At 38.3% G+C, this 27,630-nt stretch overlaps 2 protein-coding genes across 2 annotated transcripts in view; one reads left to right on the forward strand and one right to left on the reverse strand.

Moving 5' to 3' along the window:
* Positions 1–12,838, forward strand: part of LOC113444733 (amine oxidase [flavin-containing] B-like) — a 107,374-nt gene extending 94,536 nt beyond the window's left edge. Inside the window, exons 13-15 of the mRNA XM_087937710.1 lie at positions 1,938–2,049; positions 2,954–3,013; positions 7,720–12,838. Coding sequence (XP_087793836.1) covers positions 1,938–2,049; positions 2,954–3,013; positions 7,720–7,869 — 322 coding nt within the window. The 3' untranslated portion in view covers positions 7,870–12,838. The remainder of the gene's footprint in view (positions 1–1,937; positions 2,050–2,953; positions 3,014–7,719) is intronic.
* Positions 12,839–16,835: 3,997 nt separating this feature from the next.
* LOC113444730 (amine oxidase [flavin-containing] A-like) overlaps positions 16,836–27,630 on the reverse strand; it is a 65,324-nt gene continuing 54,529 nt past the window's right edge. Inside the window, exons 10-15 of the mRNA XM_026713591.2 lie at positions 25,331–25,384; positions 24,294–24,351; positions 21,607–21,704; positions 20,691–20,802; positions 19,944–20,006; positions 16,836–17,704 (exon numbers count right to left, since the gene is read on the reverse strand). Of these exons, the coding sequence (XP_026569376.1) occupies positions 17,552–17,704; positions 19,944–20,006; positions 20,691–20,802; positions 21,607–21,704; positions 24,294–24,351; positions 25,331–25,384 (538 nt within the window). The 3' untranslated portion in view covers positions 16,836–17,551. The remainder of the gene's footprint in view (positions 17,705–19,943; positions 20,007–20,690; positions 20,803–21,606; positions 21,705–24,293; positions 24,352–25,330; positions 25,385–27,630) is intronic.

Raw genomic sequence — 27,630 nt, forward strand, 5'->3', positions numbered from 1 at the left:
AGGCAGACAACTGCCACTCCAAAAAATAAAAAAGGGAAAAAAAATCTTCAGGCACTTGTTTTCCTTAATCCAATTAGTTGCAGTAATATGCGGAAAAAAAAGAGAAGATATGGAAAAAAGGATAAAAAAGATTTTTTTTTTTTAAGAAAAAGAGGGTAGGGGGAAGGAGAAAAAATAGTCTATGTATTTCTCTTAATTAAAAAAAAGAGCAAAAGAAAAAAATTACATTCTAGTTCCTGGGTTAAAAGGTTAAAATCCAAATATAAAAATCCAACTAGAGGGGAAGTAGAAAAGAAGTTAAAAAATAACGAACAGTTCTAATAGAAAGCAAGCCACTGCCACTAAATATCCAAGACTCTTTGGTAAATCAACTCAGATTTTCCAGTTCCAGTATTTTCAAGGTCACTTCAATCTTCTTTCTTTCAACTTCAACTCCAGACTCCAGCTATCTATAGTTTCACAGATGAGCACCTGTATAAACAATCTGCCATGCTCATCCCACTATCTTTTTCAGTGCTAAGCTCAGAGTCCTTGAGTATAAAACGAATACATAAACAAGTAAAAGAAAAAAGAAAACAGTATATCCAAGCCTCTAGATGGCAGTGCCACTTATTTTTCTTCACTTTCACTTCCCCCTCATGTATCCAAAGCCAGGAACAGAAGAAAAAAAGTAAAATCTTCTCTTTTTTAAAAAAAAGAAAGAAAGAAAAAGAAAGAAATCTCAAATCAGAAATAAGAGTCTTAAAGCAGACTTTCCAGAGAATTGTTTAAAAAAATAGGAAATTTAAAAAGACCAGTCCAGTTTAAAATTAAGAAGCTTTGCCAAATTCCAAGTTCCTGTAAAAAGGAAAAAAAAAACTTTCAATTTAACTAGCTTAATTTCGCTGCTTAAGCTTTTTTCTCTTCATTTTTAATTCCACTTTAAGTCTTTCAGGGTGTTCTCTCCAAAAAAACAATAAGTAAAAGTTCATCTCACCAAACTGACACACTTTCTTCCGATCTGTTCCGTTCCAGAGCTGTCCCAGCTTCAGCAGCTTGAATGGTTGCCTCTCTGCCGCCGGCAAAAAGGGCTTTTCCTGGATTGACCAGGGACTTTGCAATGTCCCTGGGATCAGCAGGATGTGCCCTTATCAATCACCGTCTCTATGGGATGGTTTAGGTCCGTTGGGACCATCCAGCAGCAGAGATATTGACGGTGATCTTGGAGGTCAAGATCGTGCGTTGTACCACCGCGATGCCAGCTCTGCCCTCCAGGGACCCAAAGCTTGATGGGTTTGATATTGCTTTATTGCAGAGAAAGAAGAGAAAGGCCACTCATTATATAGCCATCTATTTCACAATAATAACTCTGGCTGATGTGTAAAGATTAAAACACAACAATTAGAACAATAATCCATGGTGCCCTCAGTAAAGAGCATCTTCCAATCATAAAAAATATCAACAACAGAGCTAGGATAGCCATCTGTCTTGAATGTCTAAAGAAATGGTTTTCACAGCCTTACAAAAGGCAAATAGGGGTTGAGCTGTTCAGATCTCAATTCCACTGAAATGGCTAGAGTTGAATTTATTTTGGGCAGTTTTTTCAGGAGAGACATGGATGGAGAAGTGGGGAAAGGGAAAACATGGTAGTGTATTATAATGCATCATCCTGGGTGCATATCATTGCATTAAAGAGCAGTTTCTGTTTCTACCAGCAGAGACTTTCCCCTGTTGCAAATTGAGGTTTCAAGGGCCTAGAGGAAAAGTGTATGTTTATTGCATTCAATTAATACCACATTTAATTTTGCTTGAATATCCTGGAGCAAGTTTGAAGTTGATCAGAAATAAAAGGTCATAGCTGATGCCTTTTAGGTGCTAATATTAGGAATAATTTTTCACTGTTTATAATCAGAGAAAGGTGTCCCTTGGCATTTTATGATTTGCACTTGCTTTCAAAGGATTCTCCGTGAGCCAGTTGGGAGGATCTTCTTTGCAGGGACTGAAACAGCTTCAGAATGGAGCGGCTACATGGAAGGTGCTGTTCAGGCTGGAGAAAGAGCAGCTAGAGAGGTAGGGAGTCGGTTGCATTAAATAATTTTACTTAGGTTTTCATGATGATTCTTTGAATGAATTTCCAACCCAAGCATTCTCCTCTTGGTTTGCATGACCTCCACTTAAAGATAAATGATTTATTAATCTTGTAATAAAAACAAGCTATAGAAGATGACCAGGCTGAACTTGAGGGAAGAGTCAAACAGATCATTAGTCATGCCCTAATAAATACATCTTTAGACTTATTTGAACTACCTGAATCTCCTGATTTCCTTGGTGCTTGACAGAAGCACGCAAAAAGCATTAAATATCAAAAGCTAAAACCAAACTTACAGAAGCTGGATATCTCATATGTGCATTTAGGACTTAAATCAATCCTAGAAAATGGCAAATAGAGAGTTCTTAAAACAGCACCAGAGTATCAAAAGGGGTGGTTTCATTGAGCTCCCTCTGGGTATCCTGGCCTGGCTAAATAAGACTCTAAAGTTCTGATGGTGATGGGATGACTTCCATTGCTGATGAGTAAGGAAAAATCTCCAATGTGAAAGAGAAAATGAAACTGAATACTTGGAATGGAGATAAAGCTGCATTATTCTGAATTAGTCATTCAAAACAGTCTATTTTAAAAATGAATCCCTTGCTAAGGGAGGAGTCTAAACTCATGTTTGTTGATAATAAAAAAAGAATTTGCGTTAAAGAATCTGACCTGGCTTGTCTTGATTAACTTTTTTTTAATGAAATTGCACTTTTATCAAATTCCCATTTATGTCAATAAGATTTGCAATTTGCCTGTTTACAGCGCCTATAATGCACTATATTCTATTCCAAACTTTGGCCAGAAGCAGGATATCTTTTTAAATGGCCATTGGAAAAGCTTTTGGTTGATTGTTTTCTACTTAAGACTTAAATCATCTCTTTTTAGGTACTACACTCAATGGGAAGATATTCAGGAGAAATATGGAAATCTGAACCAGAATCACCTGTAAGTATGTCTATGGAGAGTCTCAGTCATCCAGATCATGATTGTCCAAAAGGTGCTTTTTCAAAAGGCAACTGGGCTTTCTGGTTTTTTTTTTTAAATATGTTTTGCTTCTCATCCAAAAAGCTTCCTCAGCTCTCAGAAACTGTGAAGAAGCTTCTTGGATGAGAAGCAAAATGTCTTCAGAGAAAAACCAGAAAGTCCAATTGCCTCTTGAAAAAGCATGTTTGGGACACCTGTAAGCATGCAATGTTTTATTTGATGTGGAAGAAGATATGAAATTAATACCCAGAATTAGAGAAGGGGCCATGTGGAAAGGAATGATTGTTCTCACTCTGTTTTGAACTTAATTAATGAACTATGGGCAGTCCTCAATTTACAACCATTTGTTTAGCAACTGTTCAAAGCTACAGCATGATCTCATCACATGATGATGGAAGTTTCAATCCCAACTGTAGTCATAAATCAAGGGTTACCTATATAGTTAATAGGCATGATAGCTCATATTGTAAGCCACCAATTGGCTTGACCTGCTGAATAGCTTTTGTAAATAAATATGATTTTGGAACATCTTGCCCCCTGGGGTGAAGTCAGCTCCAACCTCCGTGACCTTCCATTAGAGCTTAAAGACCTGGCTCTGCCAGCTGGCTTGGAGCTCCCATGGTGGGGAGCTTCACATTGGAGGTAGTTGTCAGACTAATAACAGATCCCATCTTCCCCATCCTACTCCCTCCCTCCCCAATTTTCACAACGAGTGTGTTGTATAAGAGTTATGCAAAAATGATTTGAAAGAAGTTTTTTGGACCTTGTGTGAGCAGAGTTGTGCTGAAAAAGGGTGGCTGGAGACCGAAAAAAGTTGCCTCCAGCTTCCTCTTTTGCAGCGCAAGAAGTCTCCCCCAACCAGCCAACCACACTCCTCCTCCTCGGCCAAACAGAACAAACTGGCAGAGAAGGAGGGAAGCAGCCCTCCTGTTGCACTGAAAAAGGGGAGGCTGGAGGTGCTTTTTTCGGTCTCCAGCCGGCTTTTTCAGGCAACACAGGACCGGAGACTGGCTGGGAAGAACCCTTGTAACGAGAAACGCTGCTGGGCTCTTAGAAGTGTTTGTGTGTGTCTGTGTGTGTGTTTATTTCAGGTGGGTCTCCTCTCCTAGCTTTATTGTCCCAAGCCCTTAACTTTCCCCAAAAGCGGAAGGGGAGGAAGTCCCGCCCACCGCTCCTTTGTTGGACCCAGAAGCCTTGTCTGTCCTGAGACTGGCCAGGAAGAACTCTCATAACAAGCGATTCTGCAGGGCGCTTGGAAGGGTGTGTGTTTGTTTCAGGTGGGTCTCCTCTTCTAGCTTTAGAAGGAGAGAGGGAAGGAGGAAGGGAAGGGATAGAAAGAAGGAAAGAGAGAGAGGGAGGGAAAGAGAGAGAGAGGGTGTGAGGAAGAGAGAGGGAAAGAGAAAGAGAGAGAAGAGAGAAGAAAGAAAAGAAAGAGAAAAGGGAAAGAAAAAGACAGAGAAAGGAGGAAAAGGGATAGACAAAGAAAAATGGGATGGAATGAAGGGAGAAAAAGAAAAAGGGAGGGAGGAGAAAGTGAATGAGATATATGGATGAATGGATGGATAGATAGATACATGGAAGGAGGCAGGGAGGGGGAGAGAAAAAAAGGAGAGGAAGGAAGGACACAAACCCTGGCTTCAGAAGATTCTTTGAAACAGCACAGCAATCTAGGGCTGGAAGAGATCTGGGAGGTCATCTTCTAGTCCAACCCCCTGCTCCAGCAGGAGATCCTTACAGAATCATAGAACAGCAGAGTTAGAAGGAACCTTGGAGGCTCTGTGGGCATGGCTTATTTGATGGGCATGGCTTGGTGGTCATGTGATTGGGTGGGTGTTGCTTGGTGGTCATGTGACTGGGTGGGCATGGCCAACCCCCTGCTCTAGCAAGAGAATTTATATCATCTGGAATCTGGATTATTTTGGTGCCTCTAACAGAGAGGAAAATTGGCAAAGGGGTTTACTAGGACAAGGCTGCCATGCAGAGAAAGGCAGAGATAGTCCTTCACTTATGACCACAATTGAGTCCAAAATTTTGGTTGCCAAGCAAGAGTGTTGTTAAGTGAGTTTCACCACATTTTACTCAATCCATGATATCTCCTGGGTCTAATGGTCATGTGCAGGCTAGGGAAGTAAATCTGAAGGCATGTCAATGTTCTACTGTACAGAAGTTAAACGTGTGGCAGAAAGTGGACTATGGGTGTGTTTTTCCAAACGCAGTGAGGTTGAATGTGTATAGTTTTAGAAGAGCTGTGTGTGTGTGTGTGTGTGTGTGTGTACTATATACACATATAGTATATATAGTAGATAATGTATCTTTTTGTGTGCCTTTACACACACTATACTATGTAATATGTATGTACACATTTGGCATATATACATAGGATTAAATAGTGTATTTTGGATGTTCAGTAATAGTAAATAGAGAGGGAAATTGTATCTCTTTGAGGCCAGGCAAGGCACCCCTTGATGTGAGTGACGTCAAGTTGGCCATGCCCACCCAGTCACATGACCACCAAGCCATGCCCATCAAATAAGCCACGCCCACAGAACCAGTAGTAAAAAAAATGAATCCCACCACTGCCCTGCACTCCACTTTTGCTCCCAGGAGGCTCCAGGGAGGCTTGCTAGGCCTTGTTTTGGGCCTAGGAGGCCTCCCTGCAGCCACCTGGAAACATCCAGCCATCCAGTATGCCTGGATTCAATGTTTAGCCAAAAGAATATTTGATAGTATTGATTACTGCCTTGGGAATGGTCTAGGTCCATGATGGCAAACCTATGCCATGCGTGCCGGAAGTGAGCTCGCCTGGAAGAGTCCCACTGCACATGCACGCATGCCGCCACTGCCTGACAGCTGATTGTTGAGTATCTGGCATGCGTGCACACGTGGGGATGCACCATATGCTGGGGGCCACAGGCACATGTGCAGAGATGTGCAGCATATGGCGTGATCACACATACATGTGCAAATGGATGGCACACAGGAGTGAGTGTGCATGCATGTGCAGAGACACACAGCACGTGGGAGTGATCGCGTGTGCATGTGCAGAGACGTGTGGCAAGGGGTGGGGTGATCTCGCGCACATGCACAGGCGCATGGTGCTGCAAGGGGATTGTGCATGCAGGCACAGATGTGCAATGCGCTGTGAGGGGATTGCGCACACAGGCGCAGGGTGTGTGTGTGGGGCAGTATGCATTGCCTTCTGGGTGCTGGCACACAAGCGCAAAGTACATGAGCGTGCACGCAGTTATCAGCATGGGAGCTGAAAAAGGTTTGTCACCACTGGTCTAGGTAAACAAAACTATGCAGTCTCCTAAAACCATTGGAGCCAATCTTCTTTCTTTATTCCATATCCTCCTCTTCAAAACAAGTAAGTAGCTCTGTTTTTTCATGCCAGTGTAGTAAGTTCAGAGTGGATTTTGTAGAGAACAGCTTACCTTTAGCTCTCATTCATTTGCTCAATTTCAGAGCATACATTACACAATTTCCAAAGCACAATTCAGACTATTCAGCAGTTTGCCTAGCTGCTGCTTCATTACTTCTATTGCTGTTACAACCTTTAGGGAGCCCAATGGCTTTTTAAATTTGACAAGAAAAACAGTAAATATTTCTCACAAATATTTTCCCTCTTCCACTTTGTGGTTCGATTTTAGCATACAAAATTATGTGCTGTGTTACTATTCAGGCAGTTTGCAAACTCGTGTTTTTTGTTGTTGGAAGGCAATTCTAATTTGAAGATGGTGGTAAATTCTTTGTAATAAAATGGCAAGTAGAAAGGCTCACTTCTGCTTGATATTTAGAAAGGGTTAGAAAGAATGAGAAGGTTAACCTTTGCTTTGTTTCCAATCTCCATTTCATACTTGGTCTTCATAAAAAGTAGCTTTGGAATTGAAGCCAGATATGTTAAAACAAAATTATTTCTGTTTACAAGAATGCAAAAAGTTTCAAGATTAATCCAAAATGTTTAATGGCTTTAAATATCTGGGTATTGTACCAAGATTTAAGTAGAGAAAGGTTCCAGCTGAAAATACACCATGAATAGCATAGAAATGCTTGGTAGCTCTCTCTCTCTCTCTCTCTCTTTCTTTCTTTCTTCTTTCTCTTTCAAAAGGAAGAAGAAAAGAAAGAGGGAGGGATGGGAAAAAGAAAGAAAGAAAGAAAGAAAGAAAGAAAGAAAGAAAGAAAGAAAGAAAGAAAGAAAGAAAGAAAGAAAGAAAGGGAAGGGAGAAAGAAGGAAGGGAAAGGAAATTGAACGAGATATGGATGGATGGACAGATGGATAGAGGGAGGGAGGGATGGAGGGAGGGAGGGAAAAAAGAGAGGAAGGACCACAAACCCTGGCACTAGACACAGCTTTGGAGGATGCTTTGAAACAGCACAGCCCTGTTAAAGTGACTTTCTCTCTTTTGACCCACCCAGTCACATGACCACCAAGCCACGCCCACCAAGCCATGCCCACAGAAACCAGTTCTTAAAAAATGTGAATCCCACCCCTGCTGGATAGTATTCTGCTTGAAAAATGTGGACCACTGTACTTTAATCATTCCTACTCCAACAATATTAGAAAACTGTAATAGTTTAACATAAGAAAGCTGTGTTTTGTTGTTGTTTTCTGGTACTCAATCCTGAAAAAAAGAACCTCCATTAATTGTGAATGTTCTTCCATCCAGGATGTGCCAGCCCTGCCAATAACTACAACATTTTGGGAAAGAAACTTGCCTTCTGTTCCTGGACTACTGAAATTGATGGGGTTCTCTATTTTCTTTACATCAGTGGCTGCAGCTGGGTTCTTTGCCTATAAAAAGGATCTCTTAGTGTGAGACTGAAAACAGATGTGCTAATAGGAAACTATACAATTTGGTCTGCAAATTTATATACATTAACACAATCATTTCCCTCTCATTTAGACTAGGGGTCCTCAAACTCTGGGCTGCAGTCCACTACTGGGCTGTGGCCTATTTGGAACTGGGCTGCATGACCAGTGGCCAGCACATACGTGCACATACAGCTTGACTCGCCTGAGTGGTGTCAGCCCACACATACATGCAGCTCAACTTGCACAAGCCAAGCTATGCATGCATGTGCGTGTATGCTGGCCCGCCACTTGAATGGCCTGGTTCCCCTCTCCCCACTCCCAGCTAGGCTGTGGCTACAAAGGTTGGGGACCACTGATTTAGACTGTTGATTGCAATTCTGTTTATTCTGTCTATTAGTTCAAGGTGTCTTGGATCTTATGATAGAGTCCAACATCTGTTTCCAAAGGCACTACACAATTTGGCTGCTATGAAAATAATATAGTTGCCTAGAATCCAATTACAGGTAGTCCTCAAGCTATTCATTCATTCTTTTGTCCGACCACATTTATGTCCGACTGAGTGATTGCCAGGCTGAAGAATATTATAGATAGGGAAGAAAGCAGGTAAAGAAAATCTTTTTGCAGCTTATTTATCTTCAGGAGCTGAAGAAAAAAAATCAACTCGAAAGAAAAAAAATGGCAGCACAAATGTGCAGCAGATGGCCATGGCACCAGTTGGGTCCTAAAGGAAGTCAGATAGGCAGCAAAAAGCAAACACCCAAAAATGTTACTTACAAGCTATCTTTGAAATTAGCACTGCTACACACACATGCACACACGTACAATCGTGATTGCATTTCAGGCATTTGGTAATCAGCTCACATATATGATCAGTTGCAGTGCCCTGCAGTCACATAACCAGAGTTTGTGATGTTTTTGCAGATTTCTGACTTTTTGCTGATAAATAACTATAATGCCTCACTTTATGAGACTGTCATAAAAACATCATAAAATTGAGTTAGGTGACACTATCATATCATTATGATTGCAACAACTTATAACCAAAATTCCAGGATTGGATGTGGTGGTTAAGTGAAGACTGCTTGCATATCTTATTTTTTGGCTTTTTAAACATTTGAATACTTTTACTCAGGATTATAATATCCTTCTTAAAAATACAATCAGACCTAAATCTTGCTTAAGGAGTGACAGACATAAAGAGATGTAATTTTGAAAACTGTTTAGCCATAGTAATAGAATGTTTTCCCCCATTTTCTGCTTCTAAACTGCTTTTGGATGAGATCCCCTTCATTTCTCAGTTGACAATGTATTTTGATAGAAAGGATTTCTTAATATCATGTATTGGCTCATACCTCATCTGATGATATTCAAGTGGGTGGTGAAAACATCCACTAGAGGAAAAGGCCCTAAGGCCATTATTCATTCAGCAGCAGAAAATGGGGCAGATTTCTTAAATAATGGGTTAGTTAACCATAGAAATTAATAGGAAATTAAGAATGTTGGTTTTCTCCTTTGGAAAGTGAGTAACCTCTTGTAAAGTTTGGGTATACTGTTTGCAGGATCTTTTCAGTCTTTTTCAGGGTCAGGACTGCTGCTTAAAGGGTTAAAAGTCCGAATAAGCTGCAACCCAGAAGTAGTTATCTTTCTTTTTGACTCAGAGAATCCAAATTTTGCACATTCCTAACCTAGTAACAGCTCCATAATTTCTAAAAAGTGTGCTGTATAATATTTTTTACTGATATACAATACCACAAACAAAGGAGCATAATGTATGCCTTCTACTGCTGTTGTTTGTTAATTATTCTTACTATTTCATAATTTTGTGAGCCTTTTGTGATTACAAAGAAAAGAAGATTCCAGGATTCTCCCCAGGATCCAATTTCATGTAGATAAAATTCTTTTTCTCATTAGCTTTCCCTTTCTAACACCTTGTCAGTTGACTTTATTGGAGACTCTTCCTATGTTCTTTCAAGTATCAAGAGCAGCTTTTTAAAGGAGAGAACAAGCAGATCTCTCTACCTCCCAACTCTGTGGCTTATGAATTAAGTCTGCAAAACATTTACTGAGTTCCAGCTTAATATCTGACACTTTGCCTTCAGCAAAAATAGTTAATCATTCTGTTCAGGACTGGTATACTATTTTTATATCAGACTTTATTGATGGAAGATATGATAAAAATGTTTAAATGTTGGGTTTTAATAAGATAATGAAGCAATCCTATATGGAGTCGGAAGTGATATAATAGTTCCTTGCTGATTTCTTAACATACAAATTAATGAAAAGATGGTGGCAGAAAGTGAACTTATTCTTTTTCCTTGTTCCAATAGCTATTTGCTAATGTAGTAGTCTGATCCTGGGAGTCCTTGAGAGAGAGAGAGAGAGAGAAGTTGATTTTATTTCTAGAAAAAACGTTTTTGGCTATAATGCTAGAGATAGATTTATGTCAATGAAGCGATTTACATATAACAAAAACTCTAAGGTATATTTGCCCTCTTTCTATTTGACTCTTCTTGGATTGCCCTTCTCAGATGACTGCATCTGAGGGGCCAATTTCATACAAAGCAAATTTCATTGAAATGGATCTCATTCTGAATGAAGATACTTGGAATTGCACTGTTTAGTATTTTTAAATTAAGTATTCTAGTCATCAGATGCTACAATCGGACATTATACTGAAACATATTTAATAAAAGTGTACCTTCTCAGGGTCACACTAAAGTCTTCATTTAATAGGTAGCATAATATAAGAACAGGACTCAAGAAATTTAAGAAAATCAATTTTTCACTTGGGGTTGGGAGTAAGGAAGAAACCTCTTAATTTCAGTGAGGTGGTTTTAATATGCTGGTTGTAGATATAGAAGGTCAGAATTCGTCTGGGTCCCATGTTTACTTCTCAGTCTGAAAAAAGAACAAGCGCTGTCTGTTACCATGTAATAAAAATAACATTCTAGCTTTTTATAGCCTTATGCCCTTTATGGCTTGAGCAGTAACAGTAACTTTAGAAGATGGCTGGAATCTGGGAATTTCAAGAATTATCCAGGCTGGAGGAGCTTGAGCTATCCCCATGGTATGTTCTCACTAGAAGAAGTTTTCCAAAGTCTCACACACAGTATTCTCCCAGATCTGTTACATGAAATGTTACATGTAACAGATGACATAAATGTTACATGAAATGGACTTTGGAGTCCTAGTTAGACAATCACTTAAATATGAGTCAGCAGAGTGTGGCAGCAGCCAAAAAAGTTAAGAGGCATAGAATCAAAATTACACAAAGTATTAGTACCACTTTATAAAGCCTTAGTAAGGCCACATTGAGATACTGCATTCAGTAAAACGAGAGGTTTTAATTCTTGTTCCTGGTTTTGATAATTGTCACAATGGCATTATTCTCCTTGCAATGTAACTGAACTCTTAAACTATATATCGCAGCAAAGTTTCATGGAAATTTTGGAAACAAGAATAAAATAGGCTAGAAACATCTATCCTACTTGGATCAGTAAAACATTATCCCAATTTTCTCCTTTCCACAACTTTCAGGATTTATTTTAAGTAAAATAAACAGTCCTACTGTATTAGTCCAACGGTGGATTCTGAGCTATTTTGTTCACTTATGATAAAACATTTTTGAACAAAGTATTTAGTTTCATCTATAAATCTTGTTTATTGAAAAAAGTGTAAGAATTGTTAGATCTCCAGAAGGCTCATTTAGTCAAGCAGTCTCTTGATGTGAATTGGCTAACTAGACGTTTTCAGAAAGTTCACAGAAAAGGCAGAATAGAGTTATCTTTTCAAACTAAGAACAATAACCTCTTCTAAATAACCTATTAATGGCAATTAACATAAGGAATAATTTAAATAATATTTTAGTAAGTGACTATTCTTTGGCAAATATTATTGGAAATGTGTTTTTAAAACTTCATTGAGTCAGTAAAGGCACAATATATGCTGTTGTAATTTATTTTAAAATAAATGGGATTACATCTATATATTTTTGATCAGGATGCTGGTCTCCATTTGACTGCCGAATCATCATTTTGATAGGTCTTGGTGGGTCAGTGTGCAAACATTTTTTTACGTTGAAGTGTGGACAGCAAACAAAACCCCTCTACAGAGTATTGAAGCCAACAGTTCTTGAGTGAGTCAAATCATGTGCTTCACATATAAATGCATACATTGACTATAAGTCACATACAAATGATAATTTTAAAAGCCACTTTTACTATATACTGGTATCCTAATTTGGATATGTATGGGTCAAAATACGCACCAAGAAATTAGCATATTTAATTTCTGCCAAGTCTCTTTTTCTCTATTCAAAGAAAGTGCTCACAGCCCACACTGTAAGAAAAAATTGGGTAAAACCTTTCACTTGTATCCATAGCGTATGAAGAAGCAGGTTTCTAAAACTGAAGACCCATTTTTTAAATGATAAAAGTAAATATTTATTCTAAGAAAGAGAAATCTTCAGGTATTTAAACTGTACTGCAAAAGCTAATTCACAGAAGACAAAGCAGTTGCCTTTGCAATTTTAAACAGTGCAATTAAAAGTTACAATTTCCCATTAAGTAAATTTTACAATTGACTAAATGTAATGTTCCTTCCAGCGTCTCTTCTCTAAAATTTTCTTCTGTAATGTTGCCATTCCAGAGGAAATTTAAAAAAATATTCAAAATAGGAGTTTAATTTTTTTTAATGAAACACCTTGTGTCCTAAACAGTTGTTGAGACAGTTGCTATCTTGATTAATGTCATGTTTGCCTTTTGTAAAATTAAAGTGATATTGCAAGATATGGATTTTGTGATTGTGCCTTATATAATTGTGCTGTTCTTCTAAAAGTGCCTCTGTGGTGATTGTGTTCATGAAATCCATAGTGTTCATTTTCCTATTAAATATGTGTTTATATATATTTTTATCTGGCAGCGTGATGTTTTTTAACTCACACTCAAAAGAATAAACATTATCACTTTCTTGTGCTTTGCTTTTGTATATTTATTTGGCTATGATGAATGATACAAGAAAATTTTTGGCCACTTGTCTCACTGATTGTCTTGCCAAAAGAGTTGAATGTGAATATAGCTATTTGAAAGTGGAATATACATGTGTGTGTAGAGATCTGCCATTAGATTTCCTGCTGCAAATATCTTCTTTCACACTTGTGAAGAAATGACTAAATTCACACGTATTGCCCTATAGAAATAATTGCTTTTTTCGTGGCTTATTGAATCAACCAGAATAGAGTAAAAAATATATATTACAAAAAGTCATAAGATATAGTTTACAAACCATAGTAGATGGAATCACACATTTCATGTCAAACCAAACCAAACCAATCACGCAAACAGAAAAAATAAGATACATGGTGTGTGTGTATCCAAAACATAACGCTGGACATGCATTTATCAAATGAATATAAATATAAGATCTTCAACTGGGAAAATGAGGTTGCTAGAAATATGAAAGTGAAAACTTGTATTCTTGAGAGACTAGAAATTTGTCTTCAATCCCATGAATGGCCAGTGGTCATTACTTGCATTCTTCTAAATGTCTTTTATTCTACTGCACCCAATGTTTATTTTTATTTTTCCAACTCTCTGATTAAAATCAATTAGTGTTTACTTTTTCACTTTTGTTATTTTTTCCCTATTTTTATATGTCTTTAATGATAAAGAATAGATAGCTGGTAGTATGAAAGTGATCATTGTCATCCAGGAATTCACTCTATGTAAATAAACAAAGAAACAAATAAATAAATCACTTTCATGTGATTTGTGCCAGCATTGTTCATTTGTGCCAAAGGTCTGGAAACATGCTGACTTGTCTCCCTGCCAAAACTGGATATTTTCTTGGCAAAACTCTTTTCTGCCCCCATTCTTGCATTTACACATTGTTCTATTTTTGTATTATTTCTCCCACTTACTTCCATAGTTGTAATAGCGATAGGTGTTGCTGTTGATGAAATGGGCATCAACCCCATTTCACACATGGTAACAATCTAAACCCTTTATACACAAAAAAGGGGAAGTAATTCTGGAAACAAAGTTGGACATATTATATCATGTTTTGTTTGTGCATCCTTTCTCCCACTTATTTCTGTACTTGTAATAGCTACTATTACTGCCATGCATGAAATGGGTGCCAACAACTGGTCGAAACCACTTACAGAAAATAAAAGGGAAAATAATTCTGGAAACAAAATTGGACCTATTATTGTGGACATAATATACTTAGATTTCAGCAAGGAATTCGACAAAGTAGACCACAACCTACTTTATGGTAAGCTAGAAAAAAGTGGGATAGATAGTACCACTATCAGATGGATTCACAACTGGCTGACAAACCATACTCAACTATTTGGGTCTAAGTCTACATGGAGGGAAGTAAGCAGTGGGGTGCCACAAGGTTCCATTTTAGGCCCAGTACTCTTCAATATCTTCATTAACAACATAGATGAGGGAAAGAAGGGGAACTTACCAAATTTGCAGATGATACTAAGCTGGCAGGAATAGCTAACATCCTAGAAGATAGGCTCAAGATCCAGATGGATCTTCACAGACTAGAACACAGACTAGACAGACTAGGCCATATTTAACAAAATGAAATTCAGTGTAAAGTGCTACACTTAGGCAAGAAAAACCAAAAGTACACATATAGACTGGATGAAACCAGGCTTAATAGCAGTAACTGTGAGAGGGATCTTGGAGTCTTATTGGACAACCAGCTAAATGTGAGCCAGCAGTGTGCAGCAGCAGCCAAAAAAGCTAATGCAATCCTAAATTGCATTAACAAAGGGATACAATCAAGATCACGTGAGGTACTAATACCACTCTATAAAGCCTTAGTAAGGCCACACCTAGAGTACTGCATCCAGTTTTGGTCACCACACTATAAAAAAGGTGTTGAGACTCTAGAAAAAGTGCAGAGAAGAGCAACCAGTATGATTAGGAGACGAGACAAAGAACAGTTACAGGAATTGGGCTTGGCTAGTCTGGTGAAGAGAAGGACCAGGGGAGACATGATAACAGTCTTCCAATACTTGAGGGGCTGCCACAGAGAGGAAGGGGACAAGCTATTTTCTAAAGCACCCGAAGTCCAGACAAGGAATAATGGATGGAAACTGAACAAGGAAAGATTTAACCTGGAAATAAGGAGAAACTTTCTGACAGTGAGAACGATCAACCAATGGAACAGCTTGCCCTCAGAAATTGTGAAAGTGCCGTCACTTGAGACTGTCAAGAAGAGATTGGACTCCAATCTGTCAGAAATGGTGTAGCGTCTCCTGCTTGGGCAGGGGGTTGGACTAGATGACCTACAAGGTCCCTTCCAACTCTGATTAACTGTTATCTCATGCCATGATGGGTCCTTGGCATTAGGGCAAACCTTTAACCTGGGTTGCTCTATTGCAAGGGTGTCAAACTTAATTTCATTGAGGGCCACATCAGGCTTGTGGTTGACCATGGGGGGCTGAGTGACCATGGCCGTGGTGTGGCCAGCTTGACATTACTCATGGCTGGGGGCACCTGTGGGGGGATCCATTTTCTCCAGCAGGGGAAGGTGAGACCAGGGCGAGTGCAAACTCTTGTCTACCAGAGCAGCCTTATCATCCCCCTCAGGCCAAGGGGAGGACCCCTGGGTGGCAGTGCAGGCTGCCCGGAGCCTTGGGCAGAAGATAAATGCCCAGCCTTGCCTAGCCTTCCCCAACAGGCCACCAGGCTGAACTTACCTCCTCCTTGAGGCTGCTGCTGCTCTTTTGACCCCTCCTCCCTGCTGTTGCCTCTGCGCCTGACAGATGGGGGTGTCTGGGAGAGTTGAACTGAGAGCCACACAGAGGCCTGTCAGCCCCCCTGTGCACATGCGTGTGTGTGTGAGATGCATGCACATGTGCATGGTAACCTCCCCCCCTTGCAGCCCCGCACAGTAATATTGGGGAAGAAAAGAATGGGAGAAGAGAAAGCGGGATAGGAGCTTCTTGCAGCCTTCCATGTGGCTGGGGGCAAGAACTGGGTGGGGGCAGGGTGCAATGCAATGGGCAGCAGATTGGGGGAGGGGATATGCAGTCCACAGTATGTTGCGCACACACCATTGAAGGTGAGAAAACGTGAGAAAAATAATAGGTGAGAAAAAGAAGTGAGCACTCCCAAAAGACAGCTTTCATTAGTTTGCAGCCTGCCATTGCAAAAAGTCTCTGTTCAGGGTGCAGGGCGCACACTCACTCACTCACACACACACACCATGGGTCTGGGAAAGAGAGGCAGAGGCTGGTCAGTTGCAGAGGGAATGATAGAGCTGCCAGAGGCTTCCCATGTTGACCCCTCTCCCATCATTCCCTCTGTGACTGACAGGCCTCTGCCTCACTTCTCCCAGACCCCACATACACAAACACATGCATGGGGTATCTAGGAGAAGTGACTAGTGAGCCACGCAGAGGCAACGATGGGGGAGGGATCAAAATGGGATGCCTCTGTCCTTAAAAACAAAAGCTGCGGAGCAGCAGCTTCCCTTTTTGTCCGCCCTCCCTTCCATTGTCTCCACACCTGGACTGACTCCACACCTGATGCCAAGAGGGCAGTTCTGCTTCTGCCCTCCCCCCCTGCAATGCCAGAAACCGCATGCCACCTGCCACTTGCGTGCTGCATCCCCCCACAATCCCGGTGATCACCTATCACCCTTCGCACCTGGCAGGCAGAAGCCCCATGGCCTAAAGGTCCATTCCGTTTCCTTCCCATCTTCCTTCCTCTGCACTTAGGAAGGGATGAGGGGAGGGGGAGAGATTGGCAGCATGGCTTTCCCACACAGGGGCATGGCGGTCACAGTGAAAGGCCCACAGGTCTTGAATTTGACACCCCTGCTCTATTGGATGCAACGTAAGGAAGAATCCTGATAATATTCATAGTGCCATGATGCATTCAGTATCTTCATCTGTCGTAATACTCACAGACATTAGAAATCCAGGTACAGACAAGATAGAGAAAACATATTTGAGTTATTTACTGCCAAAGAAGGAGGTTATAGAAATGTATGATAATATTTGTCAATGTATTTGGATTGCAGAATTTAACTGCCCACAACTGCCTTTTTCATATTATGTATACAAGGTTTTATACAAGAGTTTGAGGGAATGTAATCCTAGCATGAAGCAAGCAAAGTTCTTTTTGCAGCATTTACATTTTTAAACAGCATCGCATGAAATTTAGCAGACCCATCACAGAATATGAAGATAGTTTAATAAGCTACAGAGTACCTACACATTCCCCACCCTTACCTCTAGTGCCTGAAGGATGTGCTGGCTGCATTTCTCCCTTAAAGTCCAAAAGCACAGAATGCAGTTCAACACAACCAGAGGGTAGAGACTGGGAAGGAGTTGGAGTAAAGCTCAGCAATCACTTTGTTCATAAAATTTTGAAAACATAAAGACAAGTGGAAGTTTTCCAATGACTATGACAAGCCTGCTTTCTTCTCATTACAGTATATATTACACAGAAAGATATGATGAGGAGTCACCAACTTTTAAGCAGGAAGTCACTGGGGAATGAAAAGAGGCCTCCCTTTGTGTTTTAAAGGAAGATGAATTAAATTGGCTGGGATGTGTTAACCCAATTGTTCCAAATGGCATGAAAGATGGCTTTCTTTTTTCAGCAACAACATTCATAGCATGAAGGAAATAAATGGAAAATTTTGGGTCAGATACATTATCGGGAAAGAAGCCCCTTCTTGTAGGCAAAGAATCCCGTTGTAGCCAATGAGGTGATGAAAGTAGACCATCCAAGAAAGAATAGCAGCCCATGAACAGATGGCAAATTTCTCTCCCAAAATGTAGTGGTAATTGGAAGTGCTGGAACCTCCTAGGATGAAACATATCACAGTAATTGTTAGAGCATGGCCATCTGAGTAGCCTGAAGCTGCAGCATAGTGCAGTTTTATCAGGAAGCTACACTACCTCTATTCAGTGGTATTTAATTTATGAAAACACATACTTAGATATTCTTTTTTCAGAAAGTGCATAAATGCAGTTGAGCATCTATTGTCCATTTCTGAACTGATGCTCCCTAAAATAGTTGGTTCTCAATTCCTATTGCTTTATTAATGCAAAACACTGATAAAATTAAAATGAACATTTCACTGAATCATATTTATAAGTATGGCAAATAGCTTGGACCATCATAAAAAAACCCAAAAAAACCATTGAGCTTTAGAATCCTACAGATAAATATAAATATATACATTTTCTATTAATTGGGTTTATTGCAGCCACAGCTCGTCTATTGGCTACCTCATTTAGCAACTGTTTGCAAATATGATAATACATGGCAATAATAAAATCATTTTCCAAACAATGTGTGCACTTACAACCAAATTTTGTGTGCCTCACAACACACACCAAAGTGAGAGTCATACTGGCAGAGTTGAAAGAGAATAAGAGAACTTTATTTAAATTAGATGGTCTTCACAATGTCTCTCTCTTTCTGTGTGTCTCTTTCTTAATCACACATTCACTTAGTTACCATTATTATTCCAAGCATCAGGAATATTGACCTAATAATCACCTTGGTATGTACAAATGTAATACTGTAAAGTATTCTGTAAAGTAATACTTCATATGGATGATTAAAATGCTTATATTTTTCGTTGAACTATAGCTTCACAATCTACATGGGCTGCCCTTGAAGAGTATATGAAAGCTTTAGCTAGTGCAGAGTGCAATGACACAGCAAGTTATGTTTGTTCCTAGAACAATGTGTGCTACATCTCTGCTCCACACACTGCATTGATTGCCAGTTTGCTTCTGGGTCCAATTCAAGGTGCTGGTTTTAAACTTTAAAGCCCTTCATGGCAGAGGGGCATGCTTTCTGAGGGACTATCTTTCCCCAGTTATTTCAACTGCCCAATACAATCAGCCAGGGATCCACAGGAGATGTGCTTTCTCTGCCATGACACCCACCTTATGAAACACAAGTCCTCCCAAAATTAGAATAGTTCCATCCCTTTTGACATCTCAGAAGGCTCTCAAGATCTGGTTATGAGGCCTGGAACTCCCAGGGAACCAGAACTACGCTTATATAGCTCCATTGCTGAGGTGGCCGTTTTTATTCTATCTTTACCAAGGAGTTTATACATTTGGTTTTTTAATACTAATTATTTCCTATTGTAGATAATATTATTTTTTGTTTCTGTTGTCTTAATATCTGTGATTTTTATCTGATTGTTATATGCTACCAACTGTAGCTTTTGATGAGCTGAACAGCTTTATAAATTTGGTTAACACATAAAATATATCGCATTTATGTGATTTCAGTTTCCATTCCCCCTCCCCTTTTCTTGTTCGAACACTTTTTAGTTTTTATTTTGTTTCTTCAATTTTAAAACAAAGACAATGAAAGAGACAAAAAGGAGCATGACCAGGGAGAACATAAAAAAACTTACAAGCAAGAATATATATAGTGAAATATATATAGTGGGAATACAGGTACAGATGGGCACTATGAAAAGCAGTGCAGGAAAAAGACAAAGTAGTCCTGCCTTGAACTTAGATATTCATGTGTACAAATATAGTCAGAGGAAGGAAGGGGAAAACAGATTTTGTTATTTTAAACAAACTAACTTATAAATTTCTTTAGTAGAACTGTCTCCATCTATTAAAAGCACATGTGAGGAAGCTTCGTATTAGTAGCAGCAATGGATCTAAAATCTAGGATGAAAAACCAATTCAGTTTCTATGGTATATCTACTCTCCATTTTACCATTATAAAGCACGTGCACTAAGTTGCAACACTTAGAGTTACTTCAAGCTATATGAATTATAATTTTCTATGTATGTGTGAGATGGTGGAAGAAGTAAAATGCTACAAGAAATATCAAATATTTTTCAACTGTGCATATACCTGCTGATAAGAAATGCATTTGTTAAACATATTCTCAACAAACTGGGCTAATCATTTTGTTCTTAAGTCCATAGTAAATTTTTATTTGTCAATTTCATCTTCCACTAGGCTTAAAACAGGAGAGTGATACAGTCCAGTACACAGGCAATATATATAGACAAGTATCCAGAGTTCTTAGGAGATCAAATATGAGGACACTTGCCTTTGATTCTGGTTCTGTTACCCAAATTTCATTCTTTGAAATTTTTCCCATGCTGTACAATATCTGGAAGAAAAAAATTATATTCCAGTAATCCTTTTTATATCATACACATCATGCAGTTGGAATGGAAAAGATTAAAATAACCTACCAAGAGACCATTTGTCTATGGAATGTACAATTTGATACTGTTTTGTTAATACTGAGGGCTACTCCTTTTCTTTTATGCAAGAAGGTTATGCGTAAAAGATCTGATACCCCTTTGATGAGAAGTGACTGATTCCAGAGCATTTCAGTTTCAGTTTTCAGAATGTCAGCACTCAGACTTGGCAGTTTTGCTGTGATAACTTCAAGTTTGCCTTATTCATGAAATACATGAACTATCTTCCATTTATTAATGCTATACATATTTTTGTAGAAAATTAGTGATATAGAACATTGCAAAGCTTTAAATTAAATACCCACTTCATATTATTCCGTTTATTCAGGCTTACTAATGAAAATTTCAGGCTTACTGACTGAAAAATTAAGGTAGACCTGAAAAATGCTTTGTCCTAGGAATTTTAGTCGTGTATCCAAAAAAAGTATCACAGTATCATGGTATATGTTTCATTGTTCTTTGGTCATTCTAATTTGAAGTGTCTTTTTCTTTGGTGCAGCAATATTGAAAATGCCAAGTTCCCAGATCACCTTTCAAAACCTAGTTTATTTGGGTCTTTAATTAAGGTGGCTAATAGTAGTTCTGTTTACCTCTCTAGCAGCTCTCTCTCCAGCCTGCACAGCTCCTTCCATATAGCCACACCATTGGGTTGCTGTCTCGGTACCAGCAAAGTAGATTCTACCAGCTGGTTCACGTATTACTCTTTAAAGAAAACAACAGATAAATAGAGAGATAATTCTGCTTGTAGCTAATGCAAATAGAACAGAGAGATAGTAATTCTGCTTGTAGCTAATATATTTATATGAACAAAAAGAGGTACGAGCGCTATCTTACATCTTCCATGAATTTTGTAAAATTTTGTTTTTGCAAACATTTTGCAACATCTTTTTGTGTGCTTCATTTTTTGAGGTGCTTTTCACTCGCTTAACTAAACTGTACATCCAATATGGTAGTGTTTCAAGAGTAGAAGGGAAATCTTTGCTACCCATCATTGCTACTTACACAACTTATTCCACAACTTGAATCTGTTATGAATAAACTTTTAATCCCAGCTACATCTGGGATGGTGGCAGGCCTGAATTAAGAAGACAAGTATATTTCCTCAAACTTCAAGATCTATTTCATTCAAAGGCTGTCTTTTTCACAATTTAGTGAAAATAAAATGAATGCATGGAGTAAAGCATCTGTTTATTTTGCCTTCCTTCCCACTTTATTTTTCCAGAACAGCAAATATAATACACTATGGTAAGACATTACCATCTGAACAACTTCCACATAATTCCAAGACCATATCTGAAAATAATAATCTGTAGTTAAGCCCTGATTTTGCATTTCATTCTTCTATTCGATGGCACTAGCTGCAACTTTATTATTGCTAAATATATAGTATTTTCATAAACCTTTCTTTCAAATATAAGATTAGCTCATTGTTCTGGTACTTTGTCAAATATCTAAAAACTGTGGGGAACAATGCCAGGAAAAGAGAACATTATTATTTTGTTTTACCTTCCATATTGGGACATAATGCCTGGTGGAAAATATGCTGCATAACAGCCTCCAGAATATTGTTCTGTACACCAGTTCTTTTCTTCATAATGCACTGGCTGTAAGAATAAAGCAAGATGAGAAATAAAATAAACTTTCAAAACAATGTTGGCAGGATTAAAATTGGGATTACTAAATATTGATTACATAGAAGCAGATTCATATCAAAGTACTAGGTTAAACTTCATAGGCTGCTTGCTGATAGAATCTATCTGAACAATTTGGCTCAGTTAGCTGTCATGTTTCCTGGCTACTGAATAAACAAAAGGTTTATTTGGCCTTCTCCCCTCAAGAATTGGAACATAATGTTTATTGTTTTGACTTTTAAAGAAAAGAATCTGTAATTTTCAGAACTCACACTCTTTTCACATATTATAGTCCCATGATGAGTAATCAGAAGTTATATTCAATAAATTCCAGCAAGAGTTATTTTACTCATTAAGGTATTTTGATTTTGAAAACAGATCATCAACCTACAATTTCATCTGTTGTAATCTGAAACTGTATTTATTTTAAAAGTAAGCTAGTCTTGTTCACTGAGTTCAAAAAGAGTAGATAATTCTAGTGAGTTCCCATAAATGTGAGGAATTGTGGAGGGGGGAGGGGTAAGTTACAAAAGAGAAAGGAGACATGAACAAGAAGACACATTTATTGACAGCTGATCTTGTAAATACCAATATAATCATATTGGGAAAGAACTATTTCAAATTACTCAAAGAGATTCCATCATAATGAAATCACTGTAAATGATTGTAAACTGTAAATTCTTGCAATTTGCAAGATTTGATATTTGTCCTAAGACTGCCAATATAATTTCACCAGACTGTTTAATTCTAATATCCTTGTACTTGTTCAGCTCTGAGCTGCTTTACGCCAACAAATGGCTTTAGGATTTTAGAAAAAAAAACGTTATTTTTCTACTGCAAAATACAGAATCTCAAAGAGAGCAGGCAGAGATTTATGGAACAGTGAGGACCCTACTATGGACAGAATATAATTTTGGTACAATTCATAGCTTTGAAAATGGCATGAATATTACATTTATTCAACAATATAATGTCTCATATTCTTAAAAAAATTAAGTATTTTAAAATCCAGGAATGCTGCTGTAGGATTTAGTTTTCTTTGGATAAGTAGGCAAACTATAGTTGATTTGTTCATCATAGAATATGATGATTCACCCAAAGTAACAATCATTTTTTGCATAGAACTATGAATCCAGACAATATCAGGGACAATCAAGAAGCAGTTTTAACCCAAACTGTATCAGAGCATTTTTGACTCAGACTACTAGTCTCTAGGCAGTGCCTCATGTGAGATGCAGTCAACTAATGAAGTTGACAACTTAGCAAATCAAACTTCCAGGAAATGAGATGGAGGTGTATAATGGTGGAAAACATAAGGCATTACATTACAAAATGTATTGCTGAAGCCCAGTAACAAAGAAAATACCTCCTAAACACCTCAGCCAGGGGTGGGATTCAAATTTTTTAACAACCAGTTTTGTGGGCATGGCTAGGTGGGCATGGCCATGTGACTGAGTAGGCATGGCTTTTTTTTGCAGCAACCCCCTCCCCCATTTTTTGCAGCACCCCCGGGAAGCCTCCTGTGGAGGGCATGTTTGCTCCCAGAAGGCTTCCCTAGGGCCCAGGAAGGCAAAAAAAAAAAAAAAAAGCCTGGAGGGTGCAGAACCCCTCCATGCTTCATTTTTGGGCCTCCTGGGCCTCAGGGAAGCCTCCTGGGGGATGTTTTTGCTCCCAGGAAGGCAAAAAATTGAGCCTTGGGGCGGCATACAGCTGATCATCAGGAGGGGAAAAAAAGAAATACCTTAAGGAGTGACTGGGTGGAGGAGAATGCAATCAGTGATGTTGGGCATGCACAATAAGGACAGACTGGGCAGGGAGGGGAGGGGCGAGGCCAGCCAGGGGCACAATCTGCTGGTTCTCAGAACTGCGCAGAATCATAACAACTAGTTCTATACAACTGGTCTGAACTGGTAGAATCCCACCCCTGACCATGGGACTATGTTGTGCAATGGGGAATGAGCAATTTATATAACCAAGTTTGGCACAAGACTTTATAACACATTCGGTAGGATTGGAGGAAGTGAACAGAGCTATTTTCCAAAATTATAGCCCTTGACATAGTTTGCATGATTATATACTGTTAGGTCTAGGGACAGAGCTATGTAATAGCTCTCCGAGCCTAAATGCTATCTCCAAAGGCTACATCTCATTTTCAGCAGCCTAGCCAAAGCTCACAATTTTTTTGTCAAACTCCTGACATTCTAGGCACCATACTACTTTGGTTAAGCCCTGACTTTTTGTTCTAAATAGGCTTATTCAATTATCAAAATGGTTAACCTCATAATAAAAAGCTATTCTTTCTGGCTGTCCCCAAAAAACAGTGCTTCAATTTTTTTTGTCTGCATCATGAACTTCAAATCCTTCCCACACTTCTCTATCGGCCCACATCTTCTATTGTGTATCTGCTGCTTGAGAAAAACATTGCTGCATTACTAGTTCAGGATTTTTTTCAAAAGGCTGTATTAAATATATTATGTGCATGCATCCTATAAATTCATATGGCCTGACCATAATATTGTAACAATCAATACTCCACCGATTTGAGATGTTTTTCTTCCTTACATGTAAAGCTTCTTCTGATCCTAGCACTTTAGCGTACAATTCACAGATTTTTCTCTTTCTGCATGAAGAATTAAAATGTTTAAAACAAATTTAAATTCAAAATTATCTTTTAAACTAACATCACAAGGCATTCAATTTGGTAGAATAGAAATGAGTTGAATAACAAATAATATAGTTAAGCCACAATAGAATACAGTATATAATTCCAGAAATATTTATTCTAAACTACAGCAAAATTCACACATAAAAGTAGCAGGCTTTCTATCACCTTGAATTGGAGTACTTTTGGGGAGGAATATATTAGAAACAATTTCATTTTGTCCTCTATCTCTTTACTATAACCCTATGGTTATGTAGTAAAATGCAGGATTAGGGTTAGGATTAGGGTTAGGTTTAAGGTTCTCCAAAATTTTACAAAATTTCCCACCATTTTACCTCTCTTGATCTATTTTGATCCTTAGGAATTAGGTTTTGGGTTTTGGAAACCTGGATTAATAGTTTATTATGAAAAGTTATTCTCTTGCAACAAACGTAGAAAACAATACTTTAATGGTAGATTAACACAAAATTAATTACTCTCAGAGAATGAAAAACAAATATTTAAATTAGAAAAATGTTGAGGTATAAGATTTAATAACTGCCAGCTGCTGTAAGTCTGATGCAATGTAGGATTGATGCAATATAAGGCTGATGCAATAAGGATGAATCAGCATAGCATGAGTATTGCCCTTTTAAGACGAAGAATGGGTTCACAGAAGTCTTTACCCTCTTAAGAGGTGCTTATATAAGGCTGACATTATAGAGGGCATATTCTCTCTCCTTGTGTCCTGCCTTCATTGCAGAATTCTCCGTGTAGAGTTAAGAAGATTGATTGCTTGTAAGGTATTTGCCTACCATCTATATTTCTGTATATGTCTTGTATATAAACCACTGTTAAAAGTCTAACAGTGTGCTGTGTTTTGCTCCTGGGTTGTCTCATAATAGTAGTCACACTGCAAACGCTCTGACAAAAAACTTCCAAAATCTGTGGTTCTTACCTCTCTTCTTTGCCAATGTTTGCTAGTCTAAAGGCTTTTCTTGCAAGAATAAATCTAAATATAAAAAGAATTTTCCATTAGTGATACATAAATGAATGTATATCCCCATGCAACACACATGAACAATATTACTGCTTGAAGAAAAAAATACTGTATCTTGAAAATATCACCAGTCTAGTTTTTGCCTGGCACTTATTCAACTACTTATTATAGCAGAAAGTTACATGCTAACCATTATAGCTGGAGTTCTCAAACTGCATAGTGAGACTCTCCATTTTTCCAGGATACTAGGTAAAATGATTTATTTGTGTTTGAACACATCAGGTCAAAATAGGTAAGAAGAGAAGAATCAATTCAATCCACAGTAGAAGGCATCCTTCAGTTGCACCATCCCACTTATGCCAAGCAGCTGCAGAAAGATAGTGGGCTGTGCACATCCCATGCCTTTACCACCATCTACAGGTAGAACCTCTTGCCTCACAATGGAGCAGTCTGGTGCAATGCTTCTTAATTGAACTTCTACCTCTTGTTCCCATTCTGGGATCAAGACCAGTGGAGAACCTCCAGCAGCTTGACTGTGCGGAATCACTGGAGGCAAGTCAGCAAGACTCTGCAAATCACTCCCCACTCCCACCACAATCACCTCTGAGTCATGCAGTCACAATCAGCAAAGGAATGGCAATTTAGCCAGCAATGGAGGAAAAGACTTGATGCTTGGCCAGACTCAGCTGACTTTCTTCTTGAATAGAATAGAATTCTTTATTGGCCAAGTGTGATTGGACACACAAGGAATTTGTCTTGGTGCAAATGCTCTCAGTGTACATAAAAGAAAAGATACATTCGTCAAGAGTCAAGTATCATAAGGTGCAACACTTAATAATAGTCATAGGGTACAATAAGCAATCAAATCATACTAGGAAACAGTCAATATAAATCATAAGGATATAAGCGACAAAGTTACAATCAGACAGTCACAAGTGGGAGGGAATGGGTGATAAGGAGTGATGAGAAGATTAATAGTAATGGTAGTGCAAACTTTGTAAATAGTTGGACAGTGTTGAGGGAATTATTTGTTTAGCAGAGTGATAGTGTTTGGGGAAAAACTGTTCTTGTGTCTAGTTGTTCTGGTGTGTAGTGCTCTATAGCATCATTTTGAGGATAGGAGTTGAAACAGTCAATGTCTGGGATGTGAGGCGTCTGTAAATATTTTCACAGCCCTCTTTATGACTCGTGCAGTATACAGGTCCTCACTGGAAGACAAGTTGGTAGTAATTGTTTTTTCTGCAGTCCTAATTATCCTCTGAAGTCTGTGTCTGTCCTGTTGAGTTGCAGAACCAAACCAGACAGTTATAGAGGTGCAGATTACAGACTCAATAATTCCTCTGTAGAACTGCTCCTTGGGCAGTTTGAGCTTTCTGAGTTGGTGCAGAAAGAACATTCTTTGTTGTGCTTTTTTTTAAAGCAAATTTTATTGATTTTAACAACAAACAAACAAAACAAACATCATTAAACATTAAAAACATAAAACCTCTTTCCATTATAAATATTTACAAGGCAGGTAACACATTATTATATATCACATTCTTCTAATTTATCCCATTTCCATATAGACACGTAGATTCCCTTAACAAATTTCACATTATTTCTCTTTACTCTTATTCAATCACATTTCTTTTCTAGTTTATCTGCTATTCAGTCATCACATTTATATTTTCCTCTGGCTTGTTTACAGTTGTTCTCATCTGGCCTTCCTCCGAGATTTTATTAATTCTCAATTAAACACACACACATAAAGCACAAAAAACTTCCTTTTAGAAAGTAAATTGGCCCCAGATTACCTCTTTTTGTATGGACTTCAATTGAAGTCTTCTTATATACCATTACCTATCTTGTTTACCATTCTATATCTTCTATATAACTCCTCCCCACTTATATATTTCATCATACTTTAAGACAATATTTTTATATCTTTTGTCCATTTTTCCATTTACATCTATCTCATTCCCAATATAGAAAAAAAATAATTTCTCCTGAAATCACTAAGCAGAGTATGATGCCTTTCTATCATACCCCTAAATTGAAATTTGAAATAACACCTAAGTCCCAATCTGATTCTGCTTAGTACATTCTACTATTTCAAAAACAAATACTACAATAATAAATCTATAATAATCAACACATTAGCCCATTAAACTCTATAATTAAACTAATATTTTAAACATTTCCTTTAATATTTTATTAAAACTTAAAATCATTCATTATTAAACATTTTAACATTGTACCTTAATATTTTAATCTTT

Source organism: Pseudonaja textilis, chromosome 7 (assembly GCF_049901715.1).
Source record: "Pseudonaja textilis isolate UNSWEBS1 chromosome 7, rPseTex1.2, whole genome shotgun sequence".
NCBI lineage: Eukaryota > Metazoa > Chordata > Lepidosauria > Squamata > Elapidae > Pseudonaja > Pseudonaja textilis.